Raw genomic sequence first — 17,083 nt, 5'->3', positions numbered from 1 at the left:
GCCACCTTCCTCTTTTAGCACGCTATCTGTGCTCACATTGGCTAAAACCAGGAGCTCTGCTGCTACTGAACATTGTTGGATTGTTTGTCTTTTCACTGACCTCATTTTTTAACCTTCAAACTTCATTTGTATAACCAGTGGAACACCTTATGCAATCATAGAGTCGGCGCTTGATAAGAACTGAAGAGCAGGTCTGTTGTTTCTTTTTCTTTTTTTTTTAAAGAAGAGCTAACATTTTCTTTGTCTTGTTCCGTATTCTGCAGGGAGTTTCTTTACTGAAGCTGCAATTTGATTCTCTGCACACTGCTGCTGAATGTTCTGACGGTGTCAAAGCAGACTTAACATGTCTGGATCAACTCCAGCAGTCTGATACGGCGTCGGAGTGCCCGGATACAACAACACAAGGGAGTTGGTTAGAAAATTGCCCAGTGGAGAGCAGCAGCACTGTTGATTGTAGACACAGTGAGCCTGGAAATGCAGAGAAAGACTGTAGTTTGACTGTGAGTACTCCAACATCACAAGTACACCCCCAGGAGCATGGCCTCGTTCCCCCAGAGGACTGGGTGTGTTCAAACACGGAGAGAGATTACTCCAAAGCCGAGGAGGAGGAGGAACAGGAGCGGCCTGTTGTTTCCATGCAGGGTTTGAGTTTGTCTGACAGGACTGAAGGAGTACAGAGTGAGGCTGAAGGGAAAGGTCTCACTGTGGGAATTCTACCACAGGCAGGCTGTGGTAAACAGGCAGAGGAAACTGATAGAGGAGAGGCTGTGATCCAGGAAGGACAGGAGGCCAAGAAGGGAGAGGATAGATCTGAGCAGGAAGCAGAGGACAGCACAGCCAAGAGGAGGGAGGAGGAGATCAGCTCTGAATTAACAGATCTACTAAAGGCCAGCGGAGACACAAACGAGTCAATCATGGGCCAGTCAGCATCATCATCATATTCTGAGGTTTCAGACAATTCTGATTCTGAAGTGAAGGAGTGCTCCCAAGAAGAAGAGAATGTTGGGAAAGAAGACGCGAAACACAGCCGGGATGTTTGTAATGTACTATCTCTAGATGCAAACGAGGAAGAGAGTGAAGGGTTAACAGACACTTTAGCAACCCCGATGGACCTCCCAGACCCAACGCTGATAGAGTGTGGTGATGTAATCAAGGAGCCTGAACCTGTTCCATGTCTGTTGATAGAAGGTCTCCACGAAGGGGAACCTCTACCAGACATAAACAGCCTGGAACAAAACCAGGAAACAGCTGGTAGGGATTATGCTACAGAGCAGGAGTGGGGTTTGGCATCAGAAAGTGGTTGTCATTCTGGGAGTTGTACTGACGCAGTTGGTGGAAAAGAGCTACACAGTGAAGACGTAGTAGAACCCTCTGGATACAGTATTGAAAGCAGAATTTTGCCTGCGGAAGAAGTTGACAGTTCAGCTGTCTTTTTGGCTTTCAGCGACATCGTAGTAGATACACAGACTGATAGTTTTGACTGTGAGCCGTTGCCTGACAAGATGCCGACTGAACGACAAGCTGACCATGACTCAGGTACGGCCCACGGACTCTCCAGTGATGACGATGGCAGTTTCAGATCAGCTGGAAGCTCTACAACAGAAATATTCCAGCCCGCTCATGGCAGCATCGCTATGGAGGATCAGGACTTACTTCAGTCAACGATAGTACGGCAGCCCTCAGCTGGATTTGAGATTGAGGCCCCCAGTGATTTTAAACCTAAAGAAACCTGTGAACATTTCACAACTGTGGATACAGGACTCTCATCGGAGCCTGACACCCATCTTGAATCAGAACCCAAACTCTTGAGCTTGGATGATTTAAATTCTGAAGCGACTGGGAATCTAGCCCCAGATCTTTCCAAAGAGGATCTGTCCTTTGACTCAGCTGGGAGTGAGGATACTCCAGCAGCACAGGTGGAGGAAAGTGAAACTGAGGAGACCAATAGCTCTGACCTGAATGTAGGGATAGAGCTTTCAGCATCAGGATTGGGCAGCGGGGTACTTACCGAAACTGAGCCATCTGTAACAGAAGAGAGCAAAGTCACCAACATAGTTGAAGAGGATGTTCAACGGACCAGTGAGACAAGTGATATGCCTGTGGTAGTGGCAGCAGATGAGAGTGGAAATGTTCAACCTAAACAGGATAATTCTGAGATAACTGCAGAGGAAAGGCCACCTGAGAATCAGATCACTTTGTCTATCCCACAGGATGACATTGTGATTTCAAATAGTGCTGATCTAAGTTCGGAAATAACGGCACTTTCACCTAAGAGTGAAGGATCCATAGAACTTCATACTGAGAATCAGATGACTGAAAATCCCTCTGATTTTGTGGATGGATCCTTGGAGAGCTGCAGCACTAAAGCTCAAGGTGGGTAAATGCTGATTTATTTCAGTCCTTGTTCAGGTTTATTCCAGGTCCACACACTCATGCATCACACGCCAATATGTTTGTCAAAGTCTTATTCCTAAGCAAATATGCTAAATTAGATTCAGTCCTCTTCAGGTGATTAATGGCAAAAGCTCCGCAAAGTTAAATGCCACATAGCTCACCATTATTGAGCTCACAGGGGTTTTAGCTTTTTTGTGACATCCCGTTGGGATGCATTGCTGTTGTGACTATATGTTGTCCTGAGTCTTTATATTATTTTGAGAAAATTGTAATTCTAATGAAGAGTTATTAGTACATCTCAATTATCTGATTTTTAAAAAAGATGGGATTTTAAAACACTTTGATCAAAGTTTGGCATCCACAGACGCATTTTTATGCCATAGTAGCTCACAATGAGACACTTTGACATGTTATGCAATGGGAAGTAAGGAGCTGGTTTGTACCACCAGTACCTTAGGCCACGATTAGTCTGACAACAACACCCTTTATATACATATGTTCTTTGTTAGTCTCTCTTACACTCACGAAAGCACGGTCTGGCTACAGTCTAAGTCAGCATGCACAGTCACATTACAAGTGCACGTGACTCGGCCTCAGATACACAGCTACAAGTCTGGAATCTGTAAAACAAACATACACAAGCCAGCTGATGTGAGCGTGTTGCAGGAAGGGAGACTCACAGAGTGAACCTTCAGCAGTCCTCTGTTGGCAGTTTTTGCTCATCTGAAATAATTGTGCCGGAACCGAGTCCAATAAAGAGAGGTCAAGGGCAAGGTTGTGATGTGCGTCACACAGGGAGTGCGTTGTCATTATGAATTAGAGGATATATTTACAGCATGACAGTGTCACAGCATCAGGTAATATCTTGGTGAGCTTGTCAGAGACAAAATTTCTGTTGTTTCCCAGTTTGGGTATGAAGAGTGAAAATCGAATCTGCTACTAGTGAGTGCTTTTATTTATTTTTCTCTTCTGTAGAATATTTATGAGACTTTTTAAGCTTCCAATGACAGTCATCAGCTCATGTTGACTAATAATACCAAGATATAAAGCCCTCAAATTCTCTCTCACAGCTATATAGAATAAAAGAAACCAAAAAAAAAGAAAAACAACTGGACTTTTAGGCTTCTGATAAACTCAGATTCAGTGGTAATGGTCCTTTTCAGTGAAGGATAATAGTGAATAAAACCATCCAGAAACACTTTGCTACTTTGCTATTGTACAAAGTCTGTGACTCATCAGTGTATCTGTGCTCAGGAAAGATAAGTCTCAGAACCATTCACTCTAAACACTTATTGATTCCTATATTTGGAAGATTTGCCATTGCACTGATTGCATTGTGTCGTGTGCCTTTCTCTAGAGGTGGATGTCATCAAGTCTGAAGACACTTTAAGTGATGCAAGGGAGGAACAAAATGGCCCAGCGGAGGGAGCAGACTTCTCCACGGTATGCTTGAAGTCTCTTCTGTTGTTGTCAGCTATCAAGCTCTGCTTTGCTGTTGATGTGTGTTTGATTAACAGAAGATGAGTCACTGTTTGCTGAAGCTTTGAAACAACCAAAGTAGCTTTTGGAGTAAAAATGCTCTGACCAAACAGTCAGCGACTATGCAGCTAAGGTGAGTCTTTGTTGTTTTAATGGGAAATAAGAACAATTGTGTTCTTACATGGACAGCTGGACTTTCATATGCAGTTTTTGTACAGTTTATGGAAGAGTGTTACAGATGTAGCTGCTGTTTCTTGCTAATGCAGAGTCTACTGTTTTCTGTTCTGAATTCAGTTTAGAAATTGTGTATTGTTTTAGCATGCACAGTTTGTTAAAATCTGTCTAGATTTAAAGCAAAGTTAATACTTGATTTTTTTTTTTTTGTTCTGCACAGAATCTAATGTGAGGTATGGATGAAAAGGCTTTTACTGCTAGTTTTAACCAAACTTGCTGTGTTTTGCTGAAAGTGTCCTTAAGAGTATGCACAAGTCAAATTTCAGGTTTTCTGGAAACAGTAACCAAGTTTGACGTTCTTAAGATACAGCAATAGCCAGGGATTGCAAAAAAATTTCAAGTAAAGAAAAAGTACACCACAAATATTAGAGGAGAAAGAAAAGCCAGATTCTCTTACAAGCAGCTTGATGTGCCAGCTAGATATTTGGCAAGAGTTCAGGAGGAAAGCTGTCTGGAACATTGTAAGACTTGTAGCTTGGACTGGATTATTTATTTATTTATTTTGTATTTTTCAAAAGGAATATATTACTCTGTGAAGTTTCTTTATGTAACACCGATGCATTTGATTTCCTATAAACTCTCACAACTTTTCCCTGCTTCATCTCGTGGGAGACTTGCCATGCAGTTGGTTTACTATCAGCTCAGCTACTGAAGGCATGGATGCAGCTTTTGGTAGACGAGACTTTACTCTGAAATGTTGCTGACTGACAGATTCCTCTGCAGCCATAGACTGGAGTGGCTCTGCTTATTCCTGGGTTGCGGTCGAAGTCATCGGCTTGTTCTAAATGCCAGATGTTTGACTGCAGGAGGGTATACACACAGTGTGCAGGAATGTGGGGTCGCCAGCAGAGGGAGATGTAACCTCAATTGCGTCACTGGAGCTTCTTCTTCTGACCAATTTAATGACCTGTCATTTGATCCTTTTGAAATATCCCCTAATTGCTATGATGAGGAGGAAATCTGGAGTCATGCTGGTGTTGAACAAACTGCAGTAGAAGCTGAGGTGAAGAATGGCCTGAAAACAGAGCCTCAGATGATCTTTTAAGAATGCTAAGTTACAGTTTTTGAATTCAAAAGCATTTATGGCAATCGATAAGAACAATCACAATAATAAGGCACACTTATTTATTCAACTTATTCTGTAAAAGTGTAAATAATTAGAAAAAGAATTAAAAATAACTCAAGTGGGTTAAAGTGTACATGAAATATATTTTCAGTGTGTTCTAAAACTCAAGGCAGCAGGAAGCAAAAACACCTGACTGCTTAACAGAATCTAAGTGACAGCAACAACAACTAGCTGCATGAAATGAGATGCGTAAGGTTAACAAAGTAATTAAAATCAAAAAGAGTGTGACAGTGTTTTGACGAGATTCAAGCTGTTTAGACTGCAGATAATTTAGTCCTGGATGATTCAGTTTGTGTGACAGCTTTTCCGTTTCATATTTTAGACTTAGCCAATCTGCACGGCGACACTCTGACCCATAAAGTTTATGCTTTTCTCTCCTCCAAACTGCACGTCAAAGCAGACAAAAACTGTTTTCATCAACAGCTGTGAGTCTGTTTGAAGTGTAAAGAAGTGTAAAATATTCAAGATAAGAACACGAGATAAATTTAGATTAGATTTAGGTTTTTTTTGTCTTTTTCCAGATGTGTAAGAGAGAGTGAAAGCTATAATCTCCTCTTGTTGAGGATTTTTAATCCAACAGCTTTGTTATTTAGACAAAACCCATAAGTATCATTTAATGTGACATCACAGTGAGGCTAGATCAATATGATGGACCCATTAACTTCTGCTTGTGTCCTTGCTTTCAGTGTGTGCTCTGTTTAATTCCTCCACTCATCCGATTCAAAATAGATTATAGGGAGAATATGGAGGAGTTGTTGCATAATTTTTTGTGTACTGGAAACCTTTCCTGGTAAAGTGCAGTTTCAAGGCGAAATATGTCTTTGATTAATAACTGCACATGACAAATGACCCCCTGGTGAATGAGACAGCAATGGTCTGTAGAGACATTTTCACAATGAAATAAGAGATTCTAAGGGTTTCCTGTAGTCAGTGGTTACGGTCATGTGACGGAATAGCTTTTTTCCTTTACGTTTTAAAATGCACTCTTACATGGATGTACACAGTTTTCTGTCTTTACAGTGAGGAAAAATGGTCAGCCAAGGCTGAGAAGCTGTTCAAGGAATCCCTGTGTGTTTATACACCACTCTGCATTTAATTATTATTTGTTATTAATCTCTGGCTCTATTTCCCAGGGTGTTTTTGTCCTGTCTTCATCCACTCACCCCCAACCGGTTGCGGCAGATGCCCGCCCCTCCCTGTGCTGGTTCTGCTGGAGGTTTCTTCCTGTTAAAAGGAAGTTTTTCCTTCCCACTGTTGCCAGAGTGCTTGCTCATAGCGGGTCATACGATTGTTGGGGTTTTCTGTTTTCTTTGTATTATTGTAGGGTCTTTACCTCACAATACAAAGCGCCTTGAGGCAACTGTTGTTGTAATTTGGTGCCATATACCGGTAAATTGAATTGAACTATTGGTTGCAGCAGAATAATATATGAACCCACCAAACAGAACTTCAGAATCAAACATCATGTTTTCTGTTTAAAAAAATAAAATGCCATTCAGCAGCCTCCTCGAGCTATGAGGCACCTGGTGCTCTGTGAAAGTTTCAGTTAGCGTCGAGCTTCATTTGTTTGTGGCTACTGAGATTCACGCCTTTGTGCTACTGGACAACTATAGCCAAGTAGGTCAAAGCTGGATTCTCATGTAAGCAACAACCCACAGACAGCAGGGACTTCAACACATTTGCATACCATCCAAATATCGTTCAGAGGGTTCTCAACCTCAGGCTTCCTTCCCAGCAGCATAGATTTGATTACAGAGGCAGCGGGGGATTAAACTTTGTTACTTTGATTTGTGATTTATCTGTTATGCTTAATTTAATTTTTCTTAATAGCAATTTGTGATGAAATGTGCAAATACAAAAGATCAGAAGCAGGTTCAGGATAATGTTTAGATGAGTTTTTGTAAGCTTTTGTCCAGCTGCTTTTAGAATTGCAATATACAGTTTTTTCTTTTCATTTTACACTTTTTAGGTCTGTTAGGCGTGCCACATATGAAATATGCCCATGTGTACACCCATGCACACACACAAACTAGTTCAGACCTCTATGGTTACAGTTTTTTTCTATTTGCACTTTTCTATTTGGTGGTTTGGCCTTGTTCTAGGACCTCCATGTCCTCCCACGCACAGTATTATAGAACAGAGCAGGCGTCGTTGAAATCTTGACGTGACACTGAGTAAATCAGAAACAGGATGAAAGAGGAGCTGTGCCAGAGCTGGGTTACAACGCGGCTTGTGGATGCAAAGCAACTATAGGCAGTGTTCATCAGCTTTAATATCACATCCTGTCTGCAGTTTGCCAGTTGGATATTTAGAAGAATCTCAGCTGATTTTTTTTTACTGGCACTGAGATCAGCTGATCTGCCAGAATTGCTAGTGAGCTTGATTTCTTGGCATTCTAAATTATTCTTTGTGTGTACTCATTTTTGATCTTATCAAGAAACTCAAACATATTGCCTTTGAGCTCGTTTGGGGAGTTAAAAGAGAGAACAGCTTGAGCAGGAGCTTAATGTGCTGCAAGAAATAATAAATAAGGGTTTGGGCGTTTAGTGTCTTTATGTCCACAAAATGGCTTTTCTGCTCTGAGCGCTCAAAGCGTTTTATACAACTCGCCTCATTCAGCCATTCACACAAGCACTTTCTTCTATACTTTCCCAGTGTAAGTGCTTTCTATCTAACATTCACACACATTCATACTCTGGTGCAACTTGGGGTTAATATTTGACATGGAGACTGGAGCAGAACCATCAACCTGTGGGTGACCTGCGTTATCTCCTGAGCTACAGCTACCCCACCATAGCCCTCCATGGTGTTCTTTTCCTATACATAGATTTTTGATTGTGATTGTGCATACACATGCCATGCTGACATCTATCATATAACATATCCATATTGGATTAATCTTGATATTTAAGAGTTTTAACATTTTACAAACTGTATGTCAGAGATGGTTTTGGCAAAAAAAGCTTGAAAAAGGTGTAGTTACACCGAGAAGGTGCTCACCAGTAGGGGTGTTAAAGCTCAGCAGCGTTAATTGATGTTGTTGAATAACGTTAACTGAAGGAATAATGCTCCACTGTCATCTGTCACACAGTAACAATGCAATGCTCTGGATGGCTGATTCATACAAAAAGAGAGAGGTATTCACAGCCTCACAGGGAGAGAGAGAGAGAGAACGAGCAAAGGCATGAGTCAAACACAGTCAAGAGAGAAGTTGAGACGACAGAGGAAAAGAAAAGTATGGGAGGGAGGTGGGGAGAAGTGAAGGAGGGAGGAGTAGAGCTGGAGTCTGGTGCGGCCAGATGTGAAAAGCTTAGCAGACTGCTTCAGTTCTCCTCAACAGTGTTTCTCTTGGATTTTTTAACCTTCTGTTCAATAAAGCAGCCCTGGATATTTAAGGGAAAATGTACGAACGACACAAGCGGAGGTATAGTCTCTGTGCCAAAGGGGAGAGAGCTGTAGACGTGGTTTTGATTAAGGTAGGCTACCTATCGGCGCTTTCAAACAAAGTCGTTTGGTGTGGTGATCCCACTACTGACACAGTATTAACGCTCATTTGAGCTGAAGCTTTGAAAGCATAGTTAAGTGCTCCAGACAGATAAAATGTAATGGCTAAAGCAATAAAAGCAAGGTAAGGCGTCTAAAGCAGAACTTAATTCATAAAAATAAACCATAAAACAGAGGCTAAAGATAATAAATGACGTTATTACCTGAAACTAAGCCTGTGAACCGGATACTTTTGGAGTGATTTAGCAGCGTAAGTCCTCAGACAGTTTGAAGGCCTCATCAGCGTTCCCCCTTAAAGCTATTCAGAAAAGATATTTATTTTGAAAAGGTAATCATAAGCATCACAAAGTGCTTCAGCGTGTGTCGGCAAACCTGTAGTCCTCTGCCAGGGATGTTGTGACGGCTTTCGTTGTGTTGCTCCCTGGGAGATGATTGCATGGTTGTTGATAGTGGCCCTCCAGACACAGAGTGCTGATTATTTTGGGTGGAGTGTGGTTTCTGGATGTTCGCTGCATGTGTATGCTGTATGCGACACAGAGACAGATGCCTGCGCTCTATCTGTCTCTGTGGAATAAACTGTGTATGAAACTTAATGAGGCTCAGACAGTTTAAGGTCTTTCTGGGGGTTTTTTGGTCAGCTCAGTGGGTACTTGTCTGGCAAACTAAAGCAGAAGATAAAGTTGCTGAAAATGTCTCGCTATACCCTAATTTCCCTCTCGCTCAGAGGTGCCCTTACTGTGTTGTAAAGGTTCTGTGTTAAACCAAATGTAGCGGAGGTTCGATGGAATCTTTCTAAATGAGATGTTTACAGCTCCCAAAACTTGTGCTATTTAAAGCCCAAAAGGCACTTTCCCTTCTCTGCATATATAGAACCTTTTACAACATTTTTCCACTGTGGAGTTTCTCCTTGCTGCAGCTCAGAGACTTGTGCACTGTTGATCAAAGCAATAGGAACTTATGTAACTAAAATCTTAATCATGATAGATCCCTGTTTAGTAAAGACAAAGGAAAAACGTGCTCCTTCTAAGTTTTCGCTCGGACAGAGTGAGATATTACCAAAACCTCATATCCCAATATAACTTATTTTATATTGTTTCATATGTGATTATTTTTGTTTTTTTATTTTGAGCATCTGGAAAAATGTTTGACTAAGGATGTAACCATAACATTTTAATGTATAAAATATAGAACAGTTTTCAATAAGTGTTCAGTAAACGCTCTAAAAATCGTGGCGTTATCCGTAGTGACGCACATAGATGACCCTCACGCAGTCACCGCTACTCAAGAGCTTTTTCTGAGGCCTCTAGCTTCCAATTCTGCTCTATGGTTATCAGGACAATAGGCATCTATCGCAGAGTGAAGTGCTCAGATGAAGTGCACCATTAACATCATACAGGAATGAGTTGTTTGGCTCGTCCACATATCTCTTGTAACGTTGTGTGCTGCGTCTCATCCTCTACTCTGGCCCGACACTCGTAATATAAACAACGCAACTTGACTTGTGTAAAGCATTTTCTGCTGGGCATTGTGTACCTGGATTCGGGTTTTTTGACCAACAGTGTAAATTCAGATCATATCTTTAAAAGTTTCCACTGTTATCTCCTCCTTCCATCTTTGTAAGCATTTAGCGTGCCTCACATCAAAGCTTATTTTAGCGTTTGACATTCTGGGTTATTTTGAGCACCTAACGGCTCTTTTTTTTGCTTCTTGTTTGTTAGCTCTCTCGACACTCTTTCATGTGATTGTAGGTGGCCGGGATATTTGTTGTGTTGCAGTCAGCATCCATTATATTTTGTCATATTACACAGCCCTAGATGTCATTAGTTAGCGGTCACAAGTGGAGGAAACTCCATCAAGGGACATTAAGTGACTGGTTTGATTTGTAAGCAGGGTAAGTACCAGCGATTTTTCCAGATAGAACAAAATCAGGCTTTTCCTGTCAAATCTCAAATAGTAATGAGAAAATGATGTTCACTAACTTATCGATCTAGAGATAATTTCTAGATACAGACTCGGGAAAGAATTTCACAGGCTGTAAAAACTAATCTATGCAGCTATTTAGAGTAGATGGTTAAATATGTACTCAAAAAGCATGGTAAAGTCTGTCGTTAGCTGGTTACTCAGCTGTCAAACATTGTAAAAATAAGTGAAATTATGATGTATCTGGATTTGCTGTTTCTTTCCCTTTAAACTGTAATACCCTCACTTTGTCTGGTTCTTTATTTTAAATAGGTTTCAGTTTTAGTCTTAATTATTATGTGATAAAGGCAAATACTGTAAAGTCATTTAGAGCTGTTTGTAATTGTAAAATTGAACCAAAATAGGTGTCAACAGACTGTGATGAGCCTCGTTTTATTTAAGTCGCACTTAGCCAATGACTCAGCTGGACTGTTTCCTATTGGTTGATGACTATAAACTATAATCTAAACTAATAATCAGTTACTGATGGCTGGACTATTAATTATCGTGCATAAAATAAACTAGTAACTACGCAGCAGTGGGCGTTTGATATGGGGTGTTTACTGTCACAGTGTCTGCTGGTTGTGACATCCAGACTCAGGGCAGAGTAGAGGAAAATCAGTGAAGAGACTTGCTCTGGTATATGTAACACCTCTCTTTAGTCTGTTGTCACTTTCTAAACTTGTTCCAAATGTCAGCTCCTTCTTACCCCGGAGGTATGAAATAGCAAGGGTGTGTGCAAGTGAGTTAGAGAGAGAGAGAGGGAGAGGTAGAGATATGATGGTGTGGGAAAAAGGCTGCTCTGGGCTAACGGTTTCCTCTGGCCTCAGATGGAAACAGGCATTCGGCCAAATGACTTCATTCCAACCAGTGTTTCACATCCCAGCATCTTTGCTGGCCTGGAATCACAAAACACATCATCACTCCACTTACCATCTACAGTAACTGTGAATAACCCTTTATACTAACATAGTACTACAGTAAATATACCCATCAGCCATAAACGATAAAACCACTGACGGGTAAAGTGAATCTTATTGCGATGTTCTGCTGGGAAATCTTGAGTGCTGGCCTTCAGGTGTCGGGTTATACTTCTACCTAAACATTACTGCAGAACAAGCACACCCCAGTATGGCCCCAATGTGCCATAAATATCCAGATCTTGAGCGAACATCTGCAGGACCCAAACATTCAGGCACCAGATGCCACATACTCCTAAACCATCTGGGTCCAGAGATGGGTAAGAGCTGCCTTGTGGCACAAGGGGAACCTCCGGAATAACAGGCTGGATGTATAATGTTTAATGTTTAGGCTAATAGGTGTATATTCTGTTGTACTACACTCCTGGTTTGGCAAACCCAGATATTTCTTTATTTGGGCTCTTTTAGAGCATTTGTGATGTGATTTTAAAGATACGAAAAGTAGTTGTTCTATTTGTGGCACCTTCTTGACCCTTTTTATTGCAATCTTTTTATAGCGTTAATCACAAGCTCATTCTATGAATGGAACAATTCATAAAAGTCCTTCCAAGGTGAACCACAGAGGAGATTCATCCACGGGTTTGCTGTTACCAGGCCTTGTTTGCTGAGACCATGTATACATGCTGGACTGGATACAGTCATTCATTCCACCATGGCATCCTTCAGTGCTGCAGAGCCTCACTGGCCGCCTGCCTGTTTAGAAACAAGGCAGCCGTCCAAGTCCTGCGTGCCCCGGCGTATAGACAAACCATCCCGCCTTTTTATTTTTAAACCAGATGTGTTTTTACTGGGTACAGTTTAGATTCCCCCGGCAATACAAATATGCTCTGTGTTGTTCAGAATCGAGGCTGCCAGCTTTCAGACGGAGGACCAGTTCCTGAATGGCTAGCTGTTTAGCAGATCTGCTAACTGCTGATTTGATAAATGTGTGATTTCTTCAACTGATTAAATGAGTGGCTGCTCTACTGGCTGAATCATTGTGCGTCTTGGTTTATATCGAGCATACTAACCACATCGCCTGCCACATTTATCCATGGTGCGTCTGTGAGGAAAAATAAACACATTTTTAATGTGACTTTTCCCCTCCTTTTTTATTTCTCATCATTTTTATGACCCTTAAATTGCTTCTTGGTAGTATATTGTTGCCTTTGAGTCGATGTTTTTCTCAGTGAAACAATCATAAAAATGACTTGTTCTTAAGCAAATCAATGACTTTTGTGCAAGCATTGTAGCTGCTCTGCAGTAGGCATGATGGAACTGAATTAGAACATATGAACTGAGAAGAGAAAGAAGTTGATGCTGTGACTGAAATCGAAAAGGCTTTTGTTTTGTCCAGACTGAGCTGTGTACACTCACCTTTCATACCTTAGCCTGCAACACACTGCCAAAAAGAAAGGAAATACAGCAGTAATATTTGAGTAATATTCGTGTATTAAAAGGAGGAATTTGCACACACTGTATAACTACTTCTTAGGTAAAGTATCCACTTCATACTTCATCATACTTAAGGGTTCAGTTCATTTTATAATTAGTGCCAAAACACACTGTGGAGTAGAGTATTAAAACACACAGAGCTGCTTCTCTCGCCTCGTTGAATTCTTTGTTCTGAAGTTGTCCTGCTGTTCCTGTCCTCTGCTAAGGGTCGAGTCTTGTTGTCCTTTTTTTTTTTTTTTTCCTTTTTCATTTTTTGCAATCTCTGGCAGTCATTTTACCTCTGACCAGAACCTTTGTATGCATTTATGTGTCCACGTTTGTCTGTGTTTGTGTGCGTGTGCTGGCGCCCTCTGTGACCAGCTAGTCTTTCCTCGTCAGCGTGTTTGTTCTCTCTCAGCGGGCTCTGTTTGATATCTGAACACAGCTGTGAGACACGAAGAAGAAGTCTGTGTGTTCTACGCATGCATCTGTGAATGTGGGGGATTTTGTTGTGTGCATGTGAGACTTGATGAGGGGTGGGGAAAGGAAGCATAAGTAAGTGTTTGTCATGTGGGTGCATGCATGCATGATGTAGGTGCCTGTACATGGGGCCAGTTGGTATGCAATTAGTTGTCAGTGTCTTTGTCGGAATGCAAATGGGAAGATCAGACGTGCCACTCCCAGGCCTGGAAAACAGAGTGCAGTGTTTCTCTGCTTCTCAGTGGGCTCCTCAATAGATAGCACAGGGTTAGTTTTATAAAAGCTGAGATCAGCTCCCTCACCCTCAAAGCATTCTGGGGGTGGGTTGACCTTGTTAGTTGGCTAGGACTCACTTATCATTCTGTGTTATATGGGGTTTTTTGTTTTTGTTTTTTGTTTCAGTCTCTCTTCTCTTTTTTTCCCCTGAGCATTATATTAAGTCTTGTTTAGCTATGACTTCTTTTCCTCTTTTTGTTTTTAATATTCTCTTTTGTTACTTTGTTGCTTATGACTCTAACATTTGCGATGAAACGAAATGCCTGGCTTCTCCAGCACATGTTGAAGTGCCTTTGGGTAGCATACTGAACCCCAGCGTGTGTGTACTTGACAGTTATGGGACGAGGAATTGGGAGGAGGCGTGATCGAGGTGAGTGCCTGGGGCCAGGCCTTAGCACATCCTTAAGTGTCTGAAGTAACTACTTGGACCACCACCAACAAGGAGGGGCCATCAGGGTTCAGTAACACTTGGATTGGGTGGCTGTCAAGGGCTCCGGCCCTCGCAGTCTGAACCTCAGTCGAAAAATCTTCTGCTTCCTTGGATGCTGGTCTGGAAGCTCTGGGATACTGTAATGGGCGTTTTTCAGCCTCTGCTTGTAATTGCAAGCAGATACTACTTCTACTTCTTACCTTTGGGAAAAAAAAGTGAGACAAGCTGTTTTAGTCTGCTGCCTTTGTCTTTATTTCATGCGAAGTTAACTAGCTGCTAGCTAAACACAGACTTGATCTTATCGAACAAAATAAAAGTAAGTTGTTCCCCTTTTTTGTTTTTTCTACTCTGATCACTGGCCTGTCCATTTGAAGGTATTCAGTTTTTGCCATTACAGAACCACTTTTACTTGTATGATAAAAACTACAGCATCCATACAGTCACAGTGAATTAAGCTTGTGGGGGACAGCTGTCTTTGATTCCAACAATTCCTTCATCAGATGAACATTTGAGGTCTTTAGACTAGCGACCTGTTTATACTGTTCCTTCAGGTTTCTTTGCATGAATCTTAAAGTTTACAGGGTCATGCTAAAGCGTGTTGATCCGAGCTTGCTGGGGCTGGGAGTTAAATGTTAAAGTGAGGAGGAAGTTAAAGAAAAGAGGAAACAAATTATTGAAGCAGGTCGTACAAGCATCTTATAGAAGATGATATGTGTAAATGACAGTAGCTCCAGTTTACTTCAGAAAGCACTTGACCCTTTAAAAAAAACTGCATTTTCAATCAGCATGAGGTTTGTAATTATCTGAAGCATGTGGGTTTGCTAATCTGGCTTTGTTAATAAATTAGTAATCAGATTTTAGTTGCCTTGTGACTTTGCATGAACCACACATTGAAAGTCAAAGTTCATCATCTTTAGCTAGATATAATTGATGGAGTTCATTAAAACACAATGAGCTTCTCTCTGACTCTTAGTTTCACATTCAGCGCTGTCAGTCAAATCTGCACAGCTTCGTCCGAACTGTCGAATCTTTTGTGTTGCCTGCAAAGATGGGAGGGAGGGAGTCTGAGGCTTTTGTAGCTAAAACCAGCTCATATACACACACACAAATGCACACACACACATATACACAGCTGTTGTAGAGACCACAGAGGAAGCGGAGCCACAGCGCTGCGTGTTCACAGCCAGCCACAGAGCTCTGACAGGCACTGCGTGTGTGTGTGAGTTGGTGTCAGTGTGACTGTGAGCGCTGAAGGCTGAAAAAGTTGGATCTTTTCAGACAGTTCCTCGGGGGGGATGGAGATAGAGCCAGAGTGTAGTCACTAAATCCTGTGAATACTCTTAAGACCGCTGTTATAAAGGGTGTCTTATCGGTGCCTCCCATCCTGTGTTCGGAGGAACACTTCCTAACAGACATGCTGGTCTGCATCATTATTTCTTTGTGGGTGATGATCACATGTTGCTGAGAGTGATTCAGTGTCTTCCTGTTTCTCTGTAGATCCACCGAGACAGAGAGACGTCGTTCCATCAGCCTTGCAATACTCAGCACTCAGGTAAGAGTTACTGGCAGCTCCTGCTGCTCTAAATTTTCATGTCAAAATTGACAGAATGGGTATTTTTAATTTCTTAATGGTTATTTCTGTTATGACTTCTTCTTTGGTTCCTTTTGCAGCAATCTGCCTGACATGGGTACTTTGCTGTTAGCAAGAAATGTTTTGCTCTTGGGTTGTGTGTGGATTAGTGTTAGTACTGATTAAGCCTGTATCCTGTTTGAAGTGATACTATGTTTCTCTTTGGCCTGGTTAAAGTAGCACTGACATCAAGTAAGATCGTTACATTGTTTGAGACTTGAGAGCAGCAGTTTGTTTGTGAACTTGTGAAAGTAGCTTTTTCTTTCTCCTAGTTTGATCTACTCAGATGACCTAAAACACCAACTTTGACAAAGATAAGATTTTGCTGCCTGATATCGGTGTTGTTAGAGCCCGATCTCGCTCTATTGTTTCTAGTCTGACATTAACAAAAAGTTTCCACTTACAAGCCAAATGGTTGAGTGGTTAACCTGTCACCCAGGACACGTGCCCAGGCTGCCTTTGCGCTCTAATATTCTTGAAACCACACTTTTAAGTGTCTAAGTCTGCTGACACTTGGAGATGTTATGAGGCTACTTTAAAAGGTTTTTAAGTAACATGCAAATGAGACTTTAAGTAGAAACATGGGCTTTTGACTTGGTGTGTTTTGCCAGCATGTGCACACACAGATGATGAAAAGTTAGATACGGAACAGATGGGGACCAGTGACCCTGATTGCTGTGAAAAGGGCCAGAACATGCACACTCTAATAAGATTTCATCTCTGTATCAACAAGGGCTCATACCGATTTAGACGACTGCTGTTAGGAAAGAAACACTGAAAACCCAAATGAGAAGGAAGTGTCGTTATATAGTTCGTGTTGTCTGTGGGACTGTTGACCAATATAGGCTAGACTCACTGTGTATTATATTTGAATGTTAAATATAATTGTGCTTACAAATAAGGTGATGCTGTGCTTTATATTTCAGTAAAGTCCACAACAATATTTGGTGATATCCCAGTTGATCGTGTATGAAATTTCTGGAATTGACCCCATAAATCATTTAATGTTAGCGTAGGAACACTAGCTTTAAAGGCTTAGACAATTTCCTTCTAGAAGGAAGTTCCGCCACCAACTTGGTAACACGTCAGGGCAGTTATTTTGGCAGTTAACAGATAATGAGAGCCAAAGCTTTAATTTCAGTCGTCAACTTTATTAAGTACATTTTTACAGAATTGCT

At 41.4% G+C, this 17,083-nt stretch overlaps 1 protein-coding gene across 5 annotated transcripts in view; it reads left to right on the top strand.

Annotated features, from left to right (window-relative positions):
• akap13a (A-kinase anchoring protein 13a) overlaps positions 1-17,083 on the top strand; it is a 119,711-nt gene that overhangs the window by 44,348 nt on the left and 58,280 nt on the right. For all 5 annotated transcript variants that reach the window (XM_085361240.1, XM_085361487.1, XM_085361401.1 and 2 more), the window contains exons 8-10: positions 264-2,373; positions 3,752-3,837; positions 15,773-15,827. In XM_085361240.1, the coding sequence (XP_085217366.1) occupies positions 264-2,373; positions 3,752-3,837; positions 15,773-15,827 (2,251 nt within the window). The remainder of the gene's footprint in view (positions 1-263; positions 2,374-3,751; positions 3,838-15,772; positions 15,828-17,083) is intronic.

Source organism: Diplotaxodon limnothrissa, linkage group LG1, assembly GCF_057381915.1.
Source record: "Diplotaxodon limnothrissa isolate DT_005_m linkage group LG1, D_limnothrissa_male_GT1.1, whole genome shotgun sequence".
Lineage (NCBI taxonomy): Eukaryota > Metazoa > Chordata > Actinopteri > Cichliformes > Cichlidae > Diplotaxodon > Diplotaxodon limnothrissa.
Note: the sequence above shows the minus strand (reverse complement) of the source record. Positions and strands in the feature narration are given on the sequence as shown.